Here is a 21,576-nt window from a genome sequence, read left to right on the forward strand (position 1 = left end):
ATGTTTTTGTTTGTTGCGGTTGCACCCGATTCAAGAGCCGAATGGCTCACAGGGCTATACCTAATAAATGAACTTGAACGTAGGTAGAAAATAAAAAATAAATTAAATCACGACGTTTCGGGCGCAACACATGCGTCCGTCATCAGGTGGGAAAGCCACAGCAAGAAGCAACTGCTCAAGTGCGAAAGTTTGCCCACTTCAGAGCTGGTAATGCCTCGCGGGACCGCTTGATGTCACCCCCTTGTAGCAAGTTGGTGACGTCACCCTTCGCGCGTGCCGCGTGACGTCATTGCCTTGCAGAAGCCGGTGACGTCACGTATCGCCCGCGGGGTTTCCCGCTCTTAAAAAGAAGCAATGGCGCGTCACCAATGAATCTCGTGAGAGGCGACGCAGTGTAATCAACAGTGAAGCAATTTATTCTTTACAGGTTGAGCACAGCGCACAGAAAGTCCGACGGAGAATGATTCAGAGGCGCGCGAACCCACAGACACGACGCGGGGAAGCAGCCAGATCCGGTGGCAACCATTCCCCAAGCTCAACGGTCCTACAATTGGGGGATGTTTGGCCAACTCCATGAGCGAGCGAGTTGTCTTACACAAGTGGGATAAAACCAGAGCACCCTCACAAAACCCACGTGTGTGAGGCGGGTCTAACAATCCCCGTAACTAAGGAGATTAACCCATTTGCGCTACTGCAATACCCTGCACGGACAGGGAGTTTCCCGAGCGCGCGCGTGATCCACAAACCCTCGCGCCGGCTCGTCCACAGCGCCGCTGCCGCTGGGTCATAGGCCGCGTGCTGCAGAGCCACCAGCTCGCGGCAAATGCATTTCAGCCACTGATGCATTAGCAATGTTTGGGTTCGGCCACGTCCTAATATGGTAACATTTGTGTCAAAGTCCACCCAACATAGCTAAGCGAATGGTCACGGGTACAAGCGGTAGATATATCTGATTGCTATATTTGGCCGTGAGGATTACGATGCTTTAACTTACCCGCGCGAGCTGAAATAATTTGGCACGTTAATATAATTTACAGAGCGCCTTCACTCAAGGCGCTTGACAGCTACTATACGTGTCAATGTGTTTAGCCGTGCCTGGTAGTGGACAGACTCTGTAAGGAATCAACTTAATTTGGAGCTTTCGTGACTGCAAGGAATCTCCGTGACTGCGACGACCTCTGTGTTGAGTTATTCGATCCACCGTGACCTCTGCATCGCGTATGACCAGCACGGCCCTCAGTGCCCCAGTTGTGTGGGTCCGTGTGCGGGGAGCGATCGGCTTCCGTCAGGACCATGATGCATCTCACGTGTGGAGGAGAGGAGAGCTAAGGCCAAACAAACCTGTGCCAAAGTAAACGGGGCGCCACGGTGGCGAGATGTTAACTACCTCGCCTGGCATACAGGAGGTCGTGGGTTCGATCCCAACCCTAATAACGCCTGTATATTTGGAGTTTGCGTGTTCTCCCCGTGGTCACATGGATTTTTCTCCAGGTCCCTTTGTTTTTCCCTCCACATTTAGAAAACACGCATTTAGAGGATTTGACTGATATAAATGTCCACATAAGCTACTTCGTTGAGCAATTATTCGTGGCCAGGTCGCTTATGAAAAGACATTACCTGGAAAAATAAAGAGATTTTAACACAAGCATAGCCGCGTATTTCTTAAACTTCTGAAGCAAATAAAAAAGTGACTTATGCAAATGCCTGAACATATTGTACGCCAGTATGTCTGTGTACATGCAAATACTTTTCCTGCAGAGATTATATATTTAAAAGTATTTGTCTGCGAATGATACAATCCTTAAGTAGAAACATTCAGAATACCCATTTAAGGATATATGGAATTAACCCTACATCATGTCACGATTCACAGTGCTGCTCATAGATGAAAACCTTTTCCAGGCTCACATTGGTGTCTATTCCATGGCAGGCTTTTTCTGTTTTGATTTGAGTTCCTTTAACCATTGGGGAGGCTCCGACCTGAGAAGAAATGAAACGTGAAAATCACCTTGTTAGTCATCATCGGCTATTCCGGCTGGCATTTAAGTCGTCTTTATAATGCAGCAGAACATTTGAAACAAATACAGTGTAACGCAGCGATGGTAGTTCTGAAGTGGAGCGGGTCGCGCCGGACCGGTGTGCAAGTCCGGCCCAGTTGTGCCGGATCGGAGCGATCATGCCGGATCGGAGTGGACGCACCGAACTGGAGCGATCGAAGCGTACCCTTGTTTGTCGGCGTCATCACTGGCCGGAACTGGCAGCTGTCTTCTGGCTCCGGGCAGGGGAAGGCCCAGGCTGCTCTTGGACTTGAATAATTCTTTGGTTTGTGGTTTGGGAGAGACTTCGCCATGTTCACCGTCTTGAGATTTCTTCCTGAACATCTGAACAACAAGAGCAAGAACAAAACTGAACCCAAAAAATGTGCATGTGGTGGCATGGGGTGGGGTGAGTGGTGTTGAGGTGGGTGGTGGTGTTTGGGGGTGTGTGGTATGGGATCTGGTGAGTGGTAGAGATGTGGAGATAGGTGGTGGCGTATAGAGGTGAGTGGTGTTGTGTATGGAGTGGATGAGTGGTTGTGTACACAGACTATTACATAGAGAACCGGACAACTATATTCACATTGACCGTACACGCATAGACATGTGTAGACTCTCGATGTGTGTTTACACTGCATATAGAGGGTGTCGCTGTTTGCTGTTCAAAAATACATTGAAATGTTGTACTTAACAAAAGAACATTCTCATAAATGTGCTTGAAATACAAAATACTTTGGTGTATTTTAAATACAGCGTGTCTGAAAATGTATGAACCTAAAAAGAACGTTTAATAGTTTTACTCTTATTTGAAATAATCACATAAATTTAATAAGTACATGTAATATACTTAGATGTTTTATCTTATTTATGGTATTGATTAGAAATTCGAGAATTATCATTCACTATAATCAATTAAAATTTAAAAAAACCCCAGAATGGGCGGACTTGTCATTGTAGAAAAAAAATTGTGTTTCTCCTGAAACTAAAAGAAAGTGCAATCAATATTCACAAGAAACTAAAACTTCTAAGCCTAATGCACATAATTTCCACACAACTCTCTCTAAAAATGTACCAGTCTTGCGTTCTCTACCCCGGCCGCCGCGGGGTGGATTTCCACACAGCTCTCTCATTGACATGCTAATTTCTCTGCGCCAGCAGAGCCACCTCTCTATCTGCCCCCCCCCCCCTCTCTCTCTATTAAGGCCACGACACAGATGCGTTGGGTCTCTGTGTGTCAATGTTTTGTGTCTCTCCGAGTGTCTCTGTGTTGTCTCTCTCTGCTTGTGTGTCTATCTGTGTGTCTCCGTGTCTGTGTTTTTGTCTCTCAAATTTAATTCTACCTGATGACTGCTTGTGTTGCAATCGAAACGTCGTATTCTATTATTTAATGTATTTTCTTTCTTCGTGACTTTATCGAAAGAACCAACGAGTCTAATGCATATATTCATATCAGATTTATGTCAGTATCTCGAATAACATTAAAACTATTAAACTTTCATTTTCGGACACTTGTATACTGCCCATCTCTGCCTAGTGGAGGCCCAGGACAGTGTAATGTGATGTGCATGACCAATAATCGAATCTAGGTGGCTGTGATTGTGGTACAGTGCATGGCCCCCTGTTGCCATGGGTTCCCTGTTGTGTACAATCTTTAACGAGTTGTACCTACTCATGGCACAGGTAGATTACCTGCACGCCAGGCAAGGAGGGTCCCAGAGCAGGCAGCCTGAAACCACCTGGTGGACCTCTCTTCTGAGTGGGTGGCTCCTCTTCTGACAACTCGGCACTTGGAGAATCTGCAAAATAATGAGGGAAGCCTCTGCATTTACATTCACAAGAACACAACTGTCCATTGATCATTGGGCCCAATGTATCCTCATAAATACCAGTGGAAAGTCCGTTGATACTTAATGGTAACACTGTATATTGACTTAACACGTAGATTGTAAAATTTCGATTTAAAGTTTATATTTTAGTTTTTTACGTGGTGGTTTGGCTGTTGCAGCTCCTTACTATTAAAATGTCCTTCCCTTTATTACTGCTAATCCTACTTCCTCGCTTTATTACTGCTAATCCTACATAATACATAAGCATAATGACTTTGAGACCCCCCTACCACCTACACATTCCACAAGTAGTGACTAATCCCATATCTGCATTTTCCATAAATATGCTAAATTCCTCTGGTGATATGTACATTCCTTTGGTCAAGGCGCTCTCCTCCTCTAACCCCTGCTTAAATATACGCTGCCAAGCGTGGTGGTGTTCATTCGGACGCTGTCTTTCCGACAGCCCTGTTCTTCACCTGAGGACGGCTGCTTGCGTTGTGGCCGAAACGTCGTGAGAATTGTATTTTATTATGTTTTATGTTTATTATTTTATTATTTCCCTTCTACGTAACTTTACCGAAAGAACCAAGAAGACGTAGATTGTTGCAGCCAATATGAATTATATAGATTTTTGGGTTAGGCCATTCTGACTTTGTGAAATGTATTCCCACTTCCTGGATCTTGTTCTGAAAATGCTTAGCGTATGTTTCAAATGAAACATCGTAAACAATTGCTAAATTCGGTTGTGAATATTGTTCTTGAGTTGAAGCAATAATACTTGTACTCGTTATAATTTAATTTGTTTGGTTATGTCGAGTGTTGAAGGTCATATTATTGTGGCATAACTCAATAATCTGGCATGAATGAGTACATTCTCTCCACAGCAATAATGAAAAGCAAGGTTGTACATTATACAGAATTGTCCACACGATCCTCTTTTCTACCCTCCATGCCGAGTTTGCAGTATACATTAAGACAAAACGTGTTACGATTTGGTGCCTCGCACTTTCTTTCCCTCTGGTAGTAAGATTGCTACAAACTTATTCAAGTGTTCGTAGCTGCCCATGTTACGAGTGAAGAGGATTTTGTGGAATTCCCGGTATTGATATCACAGCATACAACGTACGTCAACATTATATCGCCAATACCCTCTACTGCGCTTGCAATGCGCCTTTGGTTTTCCACACAAACCGGGCCAATCGGAAAGGGGCGCCAGTCCGGCGTGGCCCATATGTGTGTATGAGCGCACCGGTGCTGTCTCTGTACATACACTCTGAATCCGTGTCTGCTGGCCGTGGTTTCCCCAGTTTGCGATTGCCCAGTGCTCCTGACTTGCTGAGTGAGGCTCGCTGCTTTTGGATCGTGAAATCCAATGGGGGTGACGAACACTTGGGAGAGATCAAGAGACAAGACATTGATTCCGATGCCCAGCCATCACTCAAGCGCGTATACCACAATGTACACAACCAGATACAGGAGCAGTGGACATGATAAACTATCTTACATACAGTTGACACCTGACCTCAAAGTCCCGATCTTAGTCTCATCGGGGCGGTGACGTGGCACAGCGGTAGTGCGTTCTCCGCTTGTTGCAGAGGTTTGTGATACGAATCCAGCAGGCCGCCCTGGTTTAATACTGTGGTCGTATTTATATTCCTGGTGTATTAACCATGACATATACGCTGTTAAAAATCCCAATGATTCCATTCGAAAAGAGTCGGCCCTTGTGTGCTGGCGTTACGTTCCAAATTTTAAAATGTATCCATTGGGATAACTAAACTGTTTTTATTCTACCAGGAAATGCCCATTGAGCTATGTAGCTCTTTTTCAGAAGCGACCTGGCCACAAATCATAGCTCAACGAAGTTGCTTATTACATGGAAATTTATAGCAGCCAAATACTCTAAACGCACGTTGATTCTAAATATAGATCGAAAAACCGGAGGATCCGGAGAAAAAAATCCACACGACCACCGGGAGTGAGACATGCAAACTCCAAATATACAGGCGTCAGGATCGGGATCAAACCCACAACCTCCTGTATACCAGGTTAGGTAGTTAACATCTCGCCACCGCGGCGCCCTAACAGATATCAACATCACCCGCTCCTGTGATACTACTGCGGACTCTTTGTGACGCACAGCGCCTTCGTGACTGCCTTGTGCTATGAGAATGGCGTGAATGCCCAATGCACCAATGAGTGGATTGGATTATCGCCACCGTCCGCCTTCAGATGTTCTCCGTAGTCGTTGACCTCCAGGGCCACATCACCTCACGTCGCGATGCCACCCCCTCCATCCTGCCCACGGCCTCCCGCACGCCGCAACTTCCTGGTTAAATTACCACGCTTCACTACAACCCTCCATTGTGAACTTTAAACATTCTGACGCTATATTGCTCAAAGACCAGAAGCTTATTTCCTCGTTGCTTTCTTAAAGTCCATCACTCTTGACTCGTAAACAGAGACGTTAATAAGTTTACGGTACGTACTACATAGGCAGCACCAGTTTTTTCAATGCTCACATTACCAAAACACAGTAACATTTACTTTTGCCAACATGCAAATACATATTTTTAAGATGCATAATATTAAGCGTCTTCTTGCAGAATGTGACAATGTAAATTATCAGACACAACCAAGCAGATGTCATGCCCTCCTTCCCAAAATTAACCCTGCTTGAACAATGTAACAATTACCTCAACGTCATCAAAATGATGAATTTCAAAATCATCTTTGTCAACAACGCCGGCGAATTCCTGATCGCCTTCGTGCTCCCGTCCGCCTGCTATACACTCATTGGCCCGGCGCGGTGAGGTAGTTGAAGGAGACGGCGGTGCCGAGTTTAACGACGACGGAGCGAAGCTCGGCTGAAAGCTCCGCGCCTCTGGAGGCGCTAAGAATGGTGGAAGCAGAGGCGATGTGGCGCATGGCGATTGGGATGCAGGTGGCGGGTGTAACGTCAGCGCTGATGTGTTGTGACCGTCGGTGACTGATGCTTCCGCCCTCATCCTTTCTACAGGCACTGAATGCAAGGCACGGTCCACAGTGGTGGCGGTGTGACCAATGGCATCGCCCAAGCAGCTGTCCTTTTCCATCAGACGCTGTTGGGCCTCCTCGTTTGGTGCATGACGCTGGAACACATTTGCGTCCCCCGCGTTTGCCGTGAACATGGGGGAACGTCGCCGGAGCTCCGCGGCATCGTCTCTCTCGCCTCCAACGGATCTCCTGGACGTAGCCGCTTTGGCGGCGTCGTCCACCGGAGCAAACGGCGGCGTCCCCTCGAGAGTCCTCGCCGGGGATTTGCGGTCGAGGTCACAATGGCTGCCTCCGCCCACCACCGTCTCGACCTCAGAGTTCCTGCCGCCCTTGCCCTCGAGAGCGGGCATCTGCGGCTCGCGTTCCAAAGCCGCTTCGGTTCTGGATGACAACGATGGCCGTGGACATGGTGAAATACACATCGCACGGAATGACATTTCATTTTACCCTGCGTCAGCTCGCACGCGATTGCGTTCCGACAATGCACGACAGGTGCGGCCGTCTCCGACACGAATGGCGTCAAGCGGAAGGGTGGCCCTGCGGTGAACATGGGGAATGCGATCTGCTCATCAGACGGTGCTGCCACTCTCGGTGTAGTCATGTGGTGCAGTACAGGATTAGTGTGAGGTTATCATCAAGCCACTATCTTTTACATCATTTGCAGTGTTTTTTTTTACAGCCGTGAGCGGTGGTGCTATTTCTAAATGAGTAATTGTTAGGTAATTTTTTCAAATCTGGTAAATTTGGACCCTGACACCACACACTATGACCTATTCTTACGAAAGACATCACGGGATCTTTAATGTCCACTGTGAAGTGGACAGAACAAATTTGTACGGTCAATACAGCCATGGTCGAGGCCTCCATCCAGCAGTAGACTGACCATGGCTGATGATGATGAATATAATTTACAGTGTAGAGGCCTTATGGATGTTCCCTCGCCACGGGGAGACAATGTGTGAACACGAAGGTGCCCATGTGGCCCAGGCTGTACCTGTTGTGACTCCCATACTTGTTCACGTCTTCAGATGAGTCCGCGAGAGGCTCCAAATCGTCCGCTGCTGGCCTCACGAGGTATCTCTACAGCAGCGACAATACCCGCGTGATGGCAACACCACACGGGTTAGAAGCAGCAGCACATGAGGACACTCCGTCAAGACCCGTAGTGATCGTGGTAGTGTGAGGGTGGGGGTGCTGTGAAGCTGCGAGTTAGAAGCCCTCTTCGGCTCTGACTTCATGAGACATCGCCACTCCGTACAGACTGGTTCCACCATGGGAATGTGGAATTTCTGCCACCGACTTTTACACACAACACGCACTCGTGCTCACTCACACAAAGACAACACAAATCCCCCGTGTAGCCTTAACAGACTGTTGCGGCAAGTATTTTTCGCAAACACCTATGAAGGCTGGCACAGCATACGACGGGGTTGAGTAGCACCACACCTGACCGACTTTGTCTCCCCAATGATGTTTACACACCGCACCAGGTACTCATTTGAGGCTGAGTCGATCTAGAGGGAGGCCCATGACCGTCACTGGTGTTGGCCGTGAGCCGGTTCGTAGCCCAGCATGCTACCCGCTGCGCCACCGCTCCCCACTTACACACTAGTGCTCTCACACACACATTCACTCGTGTTCACACACACGCTGGTGTTCACACAGAGTACACTCAGTGTACACACAACTTTTGTTCACCACGAAGTGGCGGTGACGTCACCACGGCGCTTGTGACATGCTAGGTGTACTTAGGCCACGTGAAGTGTCAAAGGCCCATTGGCAGCAGGTCATAGAACACACCCAGGTATGTATGTATGCTGCACTTCTTTCGTACAGTACGTAGCCAACCGTGCAAATCGGATGTGCGAAAACCAAGGTGCCATGGGTTGACTGACTGAGATGACTGGATGATGCACCAACTGTACTTCCCACTTTGCAAATTTTCTGCGTTTTAGCTGCTCGGCGCTCTGATCGTTGTGAGCGTCACTCCACTGCCCTCCGTTGTTTGACGGAAGGTTAGTGCCTCCAATTCCCCAGTCGCGTCCTTCACGAACTTCCTCCAAAGAGGCCGATCTTGGAACTGCTGGTACCAGTCATCAGCAAATCCAATCAGCTCCACATCCTTCTGTACCACATCAGTCCATCTCTTCTCTAGCCCCATCTATCCGGCCAAACAGAAACTGCTTGGGCATGCGGTGGCTGGGCATGGGGGCAACATGACCCAGGCAGCGCAGCCTCGCTTGCCGGAGGAGCTCACTGATGGGACTTTGTCCAGATCTTTCAAGAATCTGTGAGTCCCTAATACAATCCAGTCTGGTTAAACCTAAGATGGATCGTAGGCAGGCCAGCCTGAATGTTTCAAACCGGCGGAGATGTTCCTTTAGAGGGCTCCGCGCACTGCGTCTGGCAAGCGTAGACAATGGAAAGGGCATAACTGTGGCAGAGAAGACCCGGACCTTTGTACACACATCACATACACACTCAATAGTGTTCACACACACACACACTAGAATACACTCAGTATACACGCAAAAACGACAGATCCCCCATATAGCCTTTAACAAACTGTTGGTCAAGTGCTGCTAGCGAGCACCTATGAAGGCCTGTATGGCACACGAGGGGGGAGGGGGGGGAGGCCAGCACCACGCCCGGCCGCCTCTGTCTCCCTGGTGGTGAAGTTTACACAGCACACCAGGTTGAGTCGACCTAGGGGAGGCCCAGAACATACTCTTATATAAGCACACAACTTTATCTGTGATGAACGCTGCACTTTCCGTCGTTTCCATGCAGGGGGCGCTGCAAACCTACGCACCCCCTGCATGAACGACAGAGGCGCAGGGACAGACGTTCGATTAGGTTGGAATCGATCTGCAGACAGTGGTCTTCTCGCACGGCCAGCTCTGTCACCTTATCTCGATCCCGCAATCCCAAACAGGTGAAAGTCCGCATCGAACCGAACCTCCAACAAGGCCATCTACTTGACAAGAGAAAATTCACACGAAATGTCGTCTTCCAGATGTAAAATTTATAAGCTTTTAATGAAGAAATAAAATTATCTAATTCAAATCATAATACTTCAAAACGGAGCATCGGGTGCTTGCGTGAATGCGTCGTTCGTGTGCAATTTTTTTGTGACTTTCCTGGCCGATGGCCGTAAATGGTTGTGAGGGGGCGACATAGGCGCCCCCGAACAACCCCGAGTGTTCATATAATAATGTTACTATAATATTGTTCATATAATATTCACTGCTGTTGGCCGCGAGCGGGAATCGAACTTGTGTGTCGCCGGGTTCGTAGCGCAGCGCGCGAACCGCTACACTCACTACGCGTGCACACATACAGACTAGTGTACACACATGCACAAACTAGTATACACATAAAGACTAGTGTACACATACACAGACTAGTGTACACATACACATAAACACTAGTGGACAAACAGACGAGTGTACACACACAGTGTTCACACGTACGCAGTAGTCCCCACGCTCACTCTGAGCTCAGACGAGCACGATTGCCCTGGTGCCACTCACCACCCAGCCTTGCAGGGCGCTCCACAGCTGGCTGCAGTAGTAGGCAGCCATGCGAGCAGCCACGGTGACGGAACTCTGAGCGCGCCCCCTGGCTCGCTCGCCCCCTGGCTCGCTCGCCCCCTGGCTCGCTCACCCCCTGGCTCGCTCACCCCCTGGCTCGCTCACCCCCTGGCTCGCTCACCCCCTGGCTCGCTCACCCCCGAGCGCCCGGCGGATTCCTCTGCCCCAATCTACCCGGAGTAGAGCCTTCGTCTGGATGCACGCAGACGCGAACTTCCCACGCGATATCGCCATGCGCCGTCGCACACTGCGTGGGTTAGCGTGTGCCGCTAAAATTAACCCAGCCACGGGAAGGTTGGCGGCGGCGGTGGTGGTGGTGGCGAGTAACAGCACAACATCTGCTGAGCCTTAGTAGCCTGCGGCTACTCGGGCTTGTAAGTCAACAGCTGTTTATAAACGTTGACTCAAGTTCTATGGTGGCACTTGCGAGACATGGGTAGTCCTGCCTCCCCTAAACGGAGCGCAGCATCATCACCACCACCACCATCATCATCATCCACCCACTGCCAAGTCCCCCCGCCCCCCCTCTCTCCCACACCGCCCCCACCCTTCGAAGCGGGGCGCGCAAGCCACAAGGAGAGGAGGAAACAGCTGCGCTTCGTCCGGGCACTCCGACGCAAGGGGGAAGTAACCGCACGCGGAGCGCACTCACCGGCAACGTGGCGTCCACGCGACTCAAAAGTCACATCCTGTACGACTCAAACTAAGGCCGAGTGCAACCAAGGGGAGAGCCATTTTCGGGTAGAAAGTGATCGCTGACGGCAGCTGTGGCCAGAAATTGGGACTCGGACTGCCGGGGAACGAAGCGCTGCTGCTCCAAGCGTCGCACACACGGTCAACACACCCGTCACTAGCGCTGTGTGTGTGGCCTTAAAAGGAAATGTATGTAAGCGGCGATGTTTCGGGCAATGGGCCTTCTTCATAGCACAGAGAGGCCCATGGAGAGGCCCATGGAGAGGCACAGTGGATGATAAGGGTTGGACACTGCACTTGTTTACATCATGGGGCCCGATGAGAATGACATTTTATAAATGTTTCCTGAATAAGTTTTTTTTTAAGTTGACGTAAGGATAGTTGCATGATACGTCGGGGCTATCGCGTAACAGACAAACCCTTGAAAAATTTGGAAGTGTTACTGCTCGATAAACTCATTTATTTTTTAAGTTACATTATGGAATGCTGTTGGCAGCGCGTGTACGCACGGACACGCGCTGCCACGGTGAGAGCGCATCCCGGGGGGAAGACACGAGGCCAGCGCACGGGACGTGGTGGTAGTGGTTGGTGGTGGTTGTGGTGTTTCTGAGTATCAGAGCACGAATTACCACAAAGGCGGGGGACGAGGCCCAGCGGCAGCGCGTTGTTGCAGGGCTTCGCGGGTCAAACCAGTAGGGCGCCCTGGTTACCACTGCGGGTGTATTAACGGTTAAATATATATAACTGCTCCGTCTGCTTGGGAAGAGTATGTATGTTGAACTTCTTTCACACCGTACGTAGCTAGAGTAGACCACTGTGTGACGGCGTCACGGTCCAACTTTGGCTAAACATTAAAAAACATTTTTTACACCAAACATGACTCAACGGAGTTTACACAGCGGCGGAATCGCCCGGGGGCAAAGAACCACCCCCCATTCCCTTACCCCCCTCGCCCCCTTCCCGTGACGTAACTTGTTTGTGCTCGGGAGAGGCAACTCGTGAACACAGCCGCAGTGCAGCGGCTCGCCGTGCACTGCCCCACCCGGTGCCACTTCATGAATTTTCTGGGGAGCTGCAGGGGAGAGAGTCCCGCGCGGAGGACTCTGAGCAAGGCCCTGGCTCAGGGTCCAGAAGCGTGCGCCGATCGTTGGGGACACGAGGCGTGAGATTCCTTCCCGATAACGCGTTTTGCACAGCTCCCACAACACAGCCGGAGAGTCGACGACATCGGGGAACAAAATTAAAATCGAGGTCCCTAGTCACTTAGAAGAAAAATGTCAACTCATTCGGACGACTAGGCAGAGGAAAAACGTCTGGATTTGGGTAGACGAGTGGGAATTATTTGGAGGTGACTGGACAGGGGTAGGGAGAGGGAAATGGTAAGATGGCCATCAGAGAATGAGCATCGTCTCAGCTGTGGTGGTTGCCACTGGTGAGGTTAGGTTTCAGCACCGCTCTGGTGGGAACCTCCGCGTGTGCCTCCGAGTGCGACGCGAGTCGCGTTACCTGCGGGTTTTGCATTTCCACGTTTAAAAAACAAAACAGCCAATTGCATCCATGCCCAGGCAACGTTACGTTTGTCTATCCCAGGGGAGAAACTGCACAAAGACAGAAATCACCTGTATATCCTTAACGTACATTTGGGGCAAGAGCTGTTAGCGAGCACCTATGAAGGTCGGCACGGCACACGAAGGGGGGTGGCCAGTACCACGCCCGGCCGCCTTTGTTTTCTAAATGGCAATGTTTACACACAGTACCAGGTACTCAGTTGGGCCTGAGCCGACCTAGGGGAGGCCCAGGGCCGGTTCAGATAATCGTCCCTGGTGTTGGCGGCAAGTGGGAAACGAACCCGTGTCGCCCGCCAGGTTCATAGCACAGCGCACTACTCACTACACTACCGCTCCCCACGAGAAAAGGCATACACACTCTCTCTCACTGGCTTCTGGACCAGATCACGCAAGTGGCTAAGAATCGTGACCGCCAAGTGTGATGTCATGGATCACCTTGTACAAGTCGAGTCGCTTGAAGCATCTTCATTGTTGGCACAGGGAAGTGGGCACTGGCTGCATCGTACCCCCACGTGATGGCTGTGCGTCACATCCTCGAGCGACATTCGAGCGCTCAAAATCACACCGCACAACTTGTGAATTATAATAATATGATAATTGTTTTTTTACCCTTTTATCTGGCAACAAAACTGACACCTTTTTTACAAGGAGTCACTTGTGAATTCTCGTATCCGTGACGCACTCGCACACTATCACAATAACTAAGCATACAATACGCTTCCACATGTCTGTCCCTCTACATAAAACACAAAATGTAGTTTTTACACATCACTGATTCTCCACAATGGCACATTATAACTTTGAGTTACACCATCACAAAAGTAGTGGTCTGTTATTGCACAAAGACCAATACAAAGGTCCCCGCATTTAAAAAAAAAATAGAGAACCGTTCAGGCTGTTGGCAAGAAAAAAGGAAGGACAAGTGTGGCCAAAGCCCCGGCTGCCCTCCTCTCGCCACTGTTGCTGGCGAGACGCTTCACGCAAAGTGAATTTGACGCCACCCGGGCCAGGCTTCACGACTCAATCGCTGCACCTGTCGTGTGTCATTGCCAGGAATTGAATTCGGCTGACAAGTAGCGTCCTGTTTGGCTGGGTATGTTTTGGTGCATAATAAAAAATTGGGAGCAGGGCGAGTGGATCACACGGATGAGGCTTTCTTGTGTGTGGTACCTACTTACAAGACGGCTGTAGAGTACATCAAGTAGGTTCCTGATCTATTTGAACGTTCAGTGTTCTCTCTCCAGGTACTCGGCTTTCTTCTGCCATGTCAATGGACTCGACAGATGGAGAACCATTCCAATTAAAATCTTACTGAAACATCCTGATGATCCGTGTGAGTGCAGGCAAGGGACCCACGCACTTGCTCATTGATGCCGAGGCTGCCTTGACCGAGGGCCTGGACCTGTGTAACTTTGAAAATCTGTGGTTATATTTTGAAGGCACTGATTTCTATTTGAAAGTGGCTTGAGTGAAAGACTTGTCCGGCAGGGTGGTGCAGTTGTAACACTCGCGCCTCACAGCAATAATTCCTGGGTTTGATTCCCGACTCGGGCGCCTTTCAGTGTGCAGAGTTCCCTCCCACAACTAAAAATGTAATAATACAATGTGACTGGTATTGGCCAAACCATGACCCGCAAATTACTCAATGGCGATTGCACCCGGCAGCAACATTGCCCGCTATTGCCAAACACGCGTCGTAATAAAACACACAACAGCACATCGCCTCGACGTTTAAAACACATGGACTGAACAAATTGTACACATTAAAATGGGGAATATTGGAAGACTTGGTTTATGCTCTTACTCTTTGGTTCTTTCGGTAAAGTCACGTAGAAAGAAAAATAATTAAATAATATTATATAATACGACGTTTCTATTGCAACACAAGCAACCGTCATCATGTAGAACTAAATTTGAGAGAAAGACAAAACACAGACACGGAGACACACAGACAGACACACACAAGCAGAGAGAGAGAGACAACACAGAGACACAGAGAGAGACACACAACAGACACACAGAGACCCAATGCCTCTGTGTCGAGGCATTAAATACAGAGAGGGGGGGGGCAGAGAGAGAGGCAGAGAGAGAGGTGGGTCTGCTGGAGCAGAGAAATTAGCATGTCAATGAAAGACCCAACTAGACTGGTACATTTTAGAGAGAGTTGTGTGAAAATCCACCCCGAAGCAACCGAGGGAGAGAAAGAGCGAATGGACCTATGAAAGCCTGGTATATTTTAGAGAGAGAAATAGGCAGTTTGATAATTTTTTAAAGCAAATTTCTTGGAAATGTAATGCAATGCAACACAGAGAGTCCGCTAACACAGAGTTAACGTATATTCTGGTTGATTACGATCTCGAAAGATTGCTAAATTTGAAGTTAAGTGTGAAACTTGACAAACATTGCGTTTCTCTTCGTGGGAATTACCGTACGAATGCGTGTATTGGCGGACGACCGCTTTCGGCTGAGCCCGAGGCGGTGCCACGGGCGATGGGTGAGAGGGCGTGCGCCGAGGGCGGCTGCTGCCACAGAGGGCCCTGGGGGTACCTCTTAGCAGTTTATCTCAGGCTGCAAGACTTCCTTAAGGGCCTGTGGCTTTTCGTGACATTGAAGACATTTTCGAAATTGCAATTGCGTGGAATTTTAAATAAATAATTTTTATGTACGTGTGTAATATTTATTAATATGTGTTTTAGTCCGTTAATATTATTTCAACGTACAGTATACAGTATAAAACTAAAATAAATTACGACTAATTTGTATGTACGTGTGTAATATTGATTAATATTATTAATTAACAGTCACGTTTTAAGTAAATCCCTCCCCACCCCGAGAGTTGCGTCTCGCACCTATCTTGCGAGGTTGTCGTCTGCAAAACATTGCACACTGTACGTAGCTCATCTCAGATATGTGTCTGATGCACTTGGTACTGTTTAAAGTCAATGGTGCAGAATAGAGCAGCGCTCCTACTTTGTGGTGGTGATGTGGAGGGTATCCGCTGGTGGATAAGTTCAGGTTGCACTGCAGATAGCTTCTAGAAATTCTCCATTATTTATTTGATAATTCATCGTCTTCTTTCGTGATTATTGTTCATGAGTATTAGTAGTTATTAAGCTTACGCATTGGGATCCTAGGATATAATTCACGTTATTATTCGTTTGTTCATTTCTCAATCCGCTTGTCCTGGCGAGGGTTTCGGCGGCAGCATGTTGAGTAGGGCGGTTCAGACCTCCCTTTCCCTGGCAACAGACTCCAGCTCTTCCAGGCCAGCCGAGCGACACAGTCCCACCAGCGTGTCCTGGGCCGGCACCGGGATCTTTGCCCAGTAGGACGTGCTGCCTGGTAGAGTTCCAGAGGGAGTCTATTGGGGGGCCTCCTTACCAGATACTTGAACCACCTCAAATGGTTCCTTTCGATCTGGAGGAGCAGCGGCTCGACTCTGAGGCTCCTCACCTGCTCAAGGAAAGTGAGCCCATCAACCCTGTGGAGCAACCTTATTTCAGCCCCTTGTACACGTGATCTCATCCTTGAGGTCATTACCCAAAGCTCATGGCCATAGGTGAGGGTGGGAATGTAGATTGACCTGTAAACCAAGAGCTTTGTTTGAGAACTCAGCTCCCGCTTCACTACTACGGAACGGTGCGGTGTCCGCAACACTGTGGACACCGCACCGATCACTGGCCGATCTCTCGCTCCCTCTTACTATAACGCGCGAAAGAAACCCCGAGGTACTTAAACTCCTCCACTAAGGGCAGCTGTTCCCCCCTCACCTGAAAAGAACAATCCACCGTCTCCCGGGAGTGAACCACGACCTCTGATTTGGAGGTGCTGATCCTCATCCCAGCCGCTTCACACTCGGCATCAAACCGTTCAAGTGCCCGCTGGAGATCACAGACTGACGAGGCAAAGAGGACAACGTTATCTACAAAAAGCAGTGACGCCACCTCCATGCCACCGTACTGGATACTCTCCATATCTCGGCTGCACCTCGATATCCTGTCCATGAAAATCACAAACAAGAGTGGAGACAAGAGGCATCTTTGGCCAAGTCCAACACCCAGAGCGAACGACTTTGATTTAACACCAAGAATATGGACACAGCTCTCACTCCAGGAATAGAGGGACTGGATAGCGCACAAAAGTGGCACCGGTACATAATACTGCCACAGCACCTTCCACAAGACATTGCGAGGAACACAGTCATATGCTTTCTCCAAGTCTACAAAACAGAGGTAGACTGGCGAAGCATACTCTCATGACCCCTGAAATCTCTGTCAGAGGGAAAAGAGCTGGTCCATTGTTCCACGACCATGACGGAATCTGCATTGTTCCTCCTGAATCTGAGACTCGACCACCGGGCGGAGCCTCCTCTTCAGCACTCTGGTGTAGGCTTATGCAGTGTGGTGAGTGGGTGAGTGTGTTGTGACCTGCAATGTGGTGAGTTTTTTGCGACCTGCAGTGTGGCGAGTGTGTTGTGACCTGCAGTGTGGTGAGTGGGTTAGTGTGTCGAGTGGGTTAGTGTGTTGTGACCTGCAATGTGGAGAGTTTTTTGTGACCTGCAGTGTGGTGAGTGGGTAAGTGTGTTGAGTGGGTTAGTGTGTTGTGACCTGCAGTGTGGTGTGTTGTGACCTGCAATGTGGCGAGTGGGTGAGTTTGTTGTGACCTCTAGCGTGGTGAGAGGGTGGGTGAGTGTGTTGTAACCTACAGTGTATTGAGTGGATAAGTGTGCAGTGACCTGCAGTGTGACGGTTGAACACAATTGATCAGACGAAACACTGAGTGTTTGGAAGACAGTCCTCAACATGAGTGGAGGAATCCATGACTTAAGTTTACGGGAACATTAACCATAGGTAGTAGCGATAAAAGAGCGATGAGGAGGTGATTGACCGCCAGTGAGCGAGTTCATGGAGTGAATCAGTGAGTGATGGATCATCAACCTCACTGAATCCCATGTAGTTGTACCGCAGGCGCACTTGACTGTGAGTGATGTTAACAATGATCATAGTTTCTTTTTCAGAGAGCGCCCTGGATTCCTCCGATAAATCTCCATGCGCCATACACGCAATAAACAACGTACGTCACGTCTCATCTGAACACATTTTTGAAAGGGCACCCCAGTGCCCCTGTGCTGCACAAGTTCAAACTGGCCTGCGAGCAGGCACGCGTCTGCCAGTATGGGGCGCCGATTGCTGCTGCGCGAAGTCGCCACTGAGGGTCACTGCAGTCAAATTGGAACCGTGGCGCCGGCACTCCTGTGGACTACTCTTCTCGAACGAGGTCACGGCAACGTTAACGTCGAACCGCGAAGCAGACGGCGCGTAGCCACTGTGCGTCGTTTTAATAACACCCGCAGCAGGAAGAACCCCGGGGCGGCCTGCCGGATCCAAAACCGCGAACCTCTTTAACGAGCTGCACCGCCCCCTGGGCCACGTTACCGAACCTTCAGCAGAACCACCCACCGCCGATTTGACTCCACCTCCCGTCGCGGCTGTTGAAACAATGGGGAAAGTTTCTCAAAGCACTCCAAACTTCTCCCCCCCCCGCCGCCGAGGCCTTTGTCCAGCCAGCTGTGTAAGTGGAGATGTATAGCAGCGGCCAACTCCTCAAAACGCGTGATGTTCACTCTAAAATGTGGAGGGGAAAAACTCCGGAGAAAAAAAAAAATCACGCGACCATGGGGGGAGAGACGCAAACTCCAAATATACAGCAGCAGGTGTGAGGGCCAGGGATCGAACCCACGACCTCCTGCATACCAGGCGAGGTAGTTAATATCTCGCCACCCCGACGCGGTAGTGAGCTTCAAAAACAATGTTAACACTTCCGAGAATTCGCAACAACACACCACAATACATGTGTCTCTGGGCACTGGAGACCACCTAGAGAAGATTCCAGGCATGCGTTAACAATGATGGCGAACGAGTGGAGACTTTTACTTTTTGAAGCTATTAGCATTTGTTATCATGTTGCGGTGTATTATCCGTTCTTTTTCCATTAAAAACGATAGTTCAATAATAAGTGTTAACCTTTTTTTGAAGCACCCTGTATAGCTCAGTGGGCATTACCTGGTAAAACAACAACTATATATAGTTTAGTTACATAACAACACAAACCACGCGTAATTGACACGAACAGTTAATAAGGTGGGAAATCAATGACGGTTTTCCGATCGGCGTTGAGAAACCGTGCCCTCGGCTCTCCCCGAGTGGGCGCTGTTCCCCGTGCGTGCAGCCCCATTGCTCCCGCACGACGTCGATGGCTTTCCTGCACGCGCCCTGTTGCAACGTGGCTCGTACGGTGCCGCGCGTGCGCCCCGACGAGAGAGACTCCACCTCAGAGCTCGCGTCGTGGAACGTGTTAGCCGCACATCTCGGAGCCTGGCGCTGGATTGCAGCGCTGTTGCACCAACGCTGCCGGCTCCGCTGAGGACTCGCCAGCTGCCTGCGTTTGCACTGCCTTCAAATGTCCGCGCTGTGCCGCGTGTCCCGCGTGCGCCACGGTGGCTAGGAGATGTTCGCTACCTCGCCTGGTGTGCAGAAGGTAGTGGGTTCGATCCCGATCCTGACGCCTGCTGCTGTCTACTTTTAGTTTGCCCCCCCCCCCGCCCGGGTGGATTTTTCTCTGGGTCCTCAGTTTTTCCCCCCCTCCACATTTAGAAATGAACATGCGCTCTCGAGCATCGGGCTGCTAGAACTATACACGGGATAATCCACTTCGTTTTGGCTCGTGTTTACCCCACCACAATTACACGCCTGCACCCCCACAATGACGCCAGCCTCGCACGCAGACCCAGTCACTTCTCAGCAACTACACGCGGTTGTTCTCGAGGGGATACTACAACGTGGTCCAGATGTCTCGTGACCCCCCATTTTATTCTCTATAACTTATGATTTATTTTTAAAGCAAGGTTTATTTAAAACAAAAATGAAAATGTAAAACTGGGAAAAATACTTTTTGGATCAATGAATTAGGGTCACAAAATATCTGGACCATTATATACATGGGGATAACCAGAGATTGTCGGCTTAGGCAGTAAAGTGAACAAAATACGGTATATCACGGTTAGCTACATACTGCGAAATACGTTCAACATACATACATGCTCTTGGGTGATGACCTTGAGTCTCACATCCCGGGGTTCGATTCCCTACCCCTCCACCTCTCCGTGTAGAGATTATAAGTTCTACCCCTGTTCTTCATGGTTCTCATTCGGATTATCTGGTTTCCCTCCCCCCAATAGCTAAATGCACACACACAATGTAACTCGTCCTGGCCAAAACATCCCCAATGCTTAAAATCTCCCGCTAATTATTATTCAATTGAGTCTTGAGACTCTAACTGCATCACGTGTTCCACACCCATGCTGCGATCTCAATCTTAATTAGAATTGGCTCAATTACCGCAGACTGCGTTAATTGCTTAGCGCATCACGTGGTACGTGTTTAACAATCGTCGGGTGCGTGCGGCGTGGAACGAGTTAATTTGAATGGTGGAGGAGTAAATTGGTAAACGTAAAAAAACCGGTGGGTCGCGAGGATTGGATTTTGGGGAAACGTGATGAAGCACACAAGTCAGTGTGACGAGCAAGTCAAAGCCTACAGCTCATGAGCGTCGTTTCACCATCGAAACATAGAGACGTCCCGACGGCTGCTTTGGAACCGGCTCACTAAACGCTTGTACGCGTGGTAATGTTGGCTGTGTCGGGTGGTGAAGGACTCTTATTAACGACACAAATTCGATCAGATAATTCCTTGTCCTAACCCAAAATGAATGATGAACGGAGTTTGACTTGGCGCTGATAGTGGGAAGACATCTCTTGTACTGCGTACACTTATGTCTAGAGAAACAAAGTGCATGATCTTATAAAACACAAACATTGTCAGGGACTCACGTCAAAATGTTGCATAAATTCATCTGCCAGACTGCTGTCCTGCTGCATGTCCAGGAACTCAAAGTCCTCCCCGATGGAGTCATGGCTGCGGTCGCTCTCGGGCTCGCCACTCTTCCTCCTCTCGCTGTCACGGACTCCGCTAGCTGCCGCCGCCGCTGCTGCTGCGTCTTCGCTGGCCGCACCGGGGCTGTCTCCGTGCCTCACTCGGAGGCTCCCGCGGTCCCCTCCCACGTCCTCGCGCGGCGCCGCATCGTCCTGCCCCGCGAAGCCAAACCCCGAGCCGTGCAGCGAGGCGACGCTGGCCGCCTCTATTCGAATCCTCGTGTCACCCTCTCTGCCGCCTCCTCCTCCATTGCTCGTCTGCCAGACGCTCTGGTCTCCTCTTTCCTGTGGCTTCTTGCCCTCATCCTCTTCAACCTCCTGTGCCTCTTGGCTTTCCCAGTCCTCGCTATTTCCTCGCTTAGCTCGCGCCTTGAACCGTTCTAGAAACGAGTCGGCCATAACGCCGTTCCTCGAGAAGAGAATCTCTCGACCTAATTTTACTTTAGAACACGTCTCAGTGGAACTCTGGCGTTCACTCGGCACTGTGGTAGGAGTGGAGGGGCTTGGAGGTTTATGAAACACGGTGCACGGGTGGGGGAGGCTGTGCCGTACAGGGAAGTGTCTCTGCTTCTGCACGTATGTCACCTATCGCTGCTGCCAGGAATGCTGGCTGGACTTTTCACCACTGTTCACTCACTGGCACCGGTTTCCTGGGCAATAGAAGTTCACCTTCCGCACTGCAATCCAGATTTAATTCGGACAATGCGTAGAAATCGACCCTTTATATTTTCATTGCTCAGGCATTTATTTATAACTGCAGTGAAAATGTAAACAATTGCGAATCTGTCGAAGAATTACGGCGATGAACTGAACTATTCGGACAAAAAATTG

At 49.6% G+C, this 21,576-nt stretch overlaps 1 protein-coding gene across 1 annotated transcript; it reads right to left on the reverse strand.

The window, feature by feature from the left end:
- Positions 1 to 393: 393 nt before the first annotated feature.
- On the reverse strand, positions 394 to 21,357 carry LOC133351602 (uncharacterized). The gene is made up of 7 exons (XM_061566922.1): positions 20,644 to 21,357; positions 7,896 to 7,981; positions 6,562 to 7,282; positions 5,115 to 5,253; positions 3,726 to 3,832; positions 2,224 to 2,381; positions 394 to 1,980 (listed from the first exon to the last, which is right to left on the reverse strand). Exons 1-7 carry the CDS (start codon positions 21,142 to 21,144, stop codon positions 1,917 to 1,919), a joined length of 1,776 nt encoding a protein of 591 aa, XP_061422906.1. The 5' UTR covers positions 21,145 to 21,357; the 3' UTR covers positions 394 to 1,916.
- Positions 21,358 to 21,576: the final 219 nt, after the last annotated feature.

The sequence above is a fragment of the Lethenteron reissneri genome, chromosome 38 (assembly GCF_015708825.2).
Source record: "Lethenteron reissneri isolate LAM-NWPU_2019-01 chromosome 38, ASM1570882v1, whole genome shotgun sequence".
Taxonomy (NCBI): Eukaryota; Metazoa; Chordata; class Hyperoartia; order Petromyzontiformes; family Petromyzontidae; genus Lethenteron; species Lethenteron reissneri.

What these genes read in the sequence shown, in the direction of transcription:
- LOC133351602 (XM_061566922.1), bottom strand. Translation starts at nt 21,144, where the DNA reads ATGGCCGACTCGTTTCTAGAACGGTTCAAGGCGCGAGCTAAGCGAGGA. An exon ending in AAGTATGGGAGTCACAACAG is followed by an intron (nt 7,283 to 7,895) that starts GTACAGCCTGGG and finishes GTTGTCATCCAG; the next exon opens with AACCGAAGCGGCTTTGGAAC. An exon ending in GATGACGCCGACAAACAAGG is followed by an intron (nt 1,981 to 2,223) that starts GTACGCTTCGAT and finishes ATTTCTTCTCAG; the next exon opens with GTCGGAGCCTCCCCAATGGT.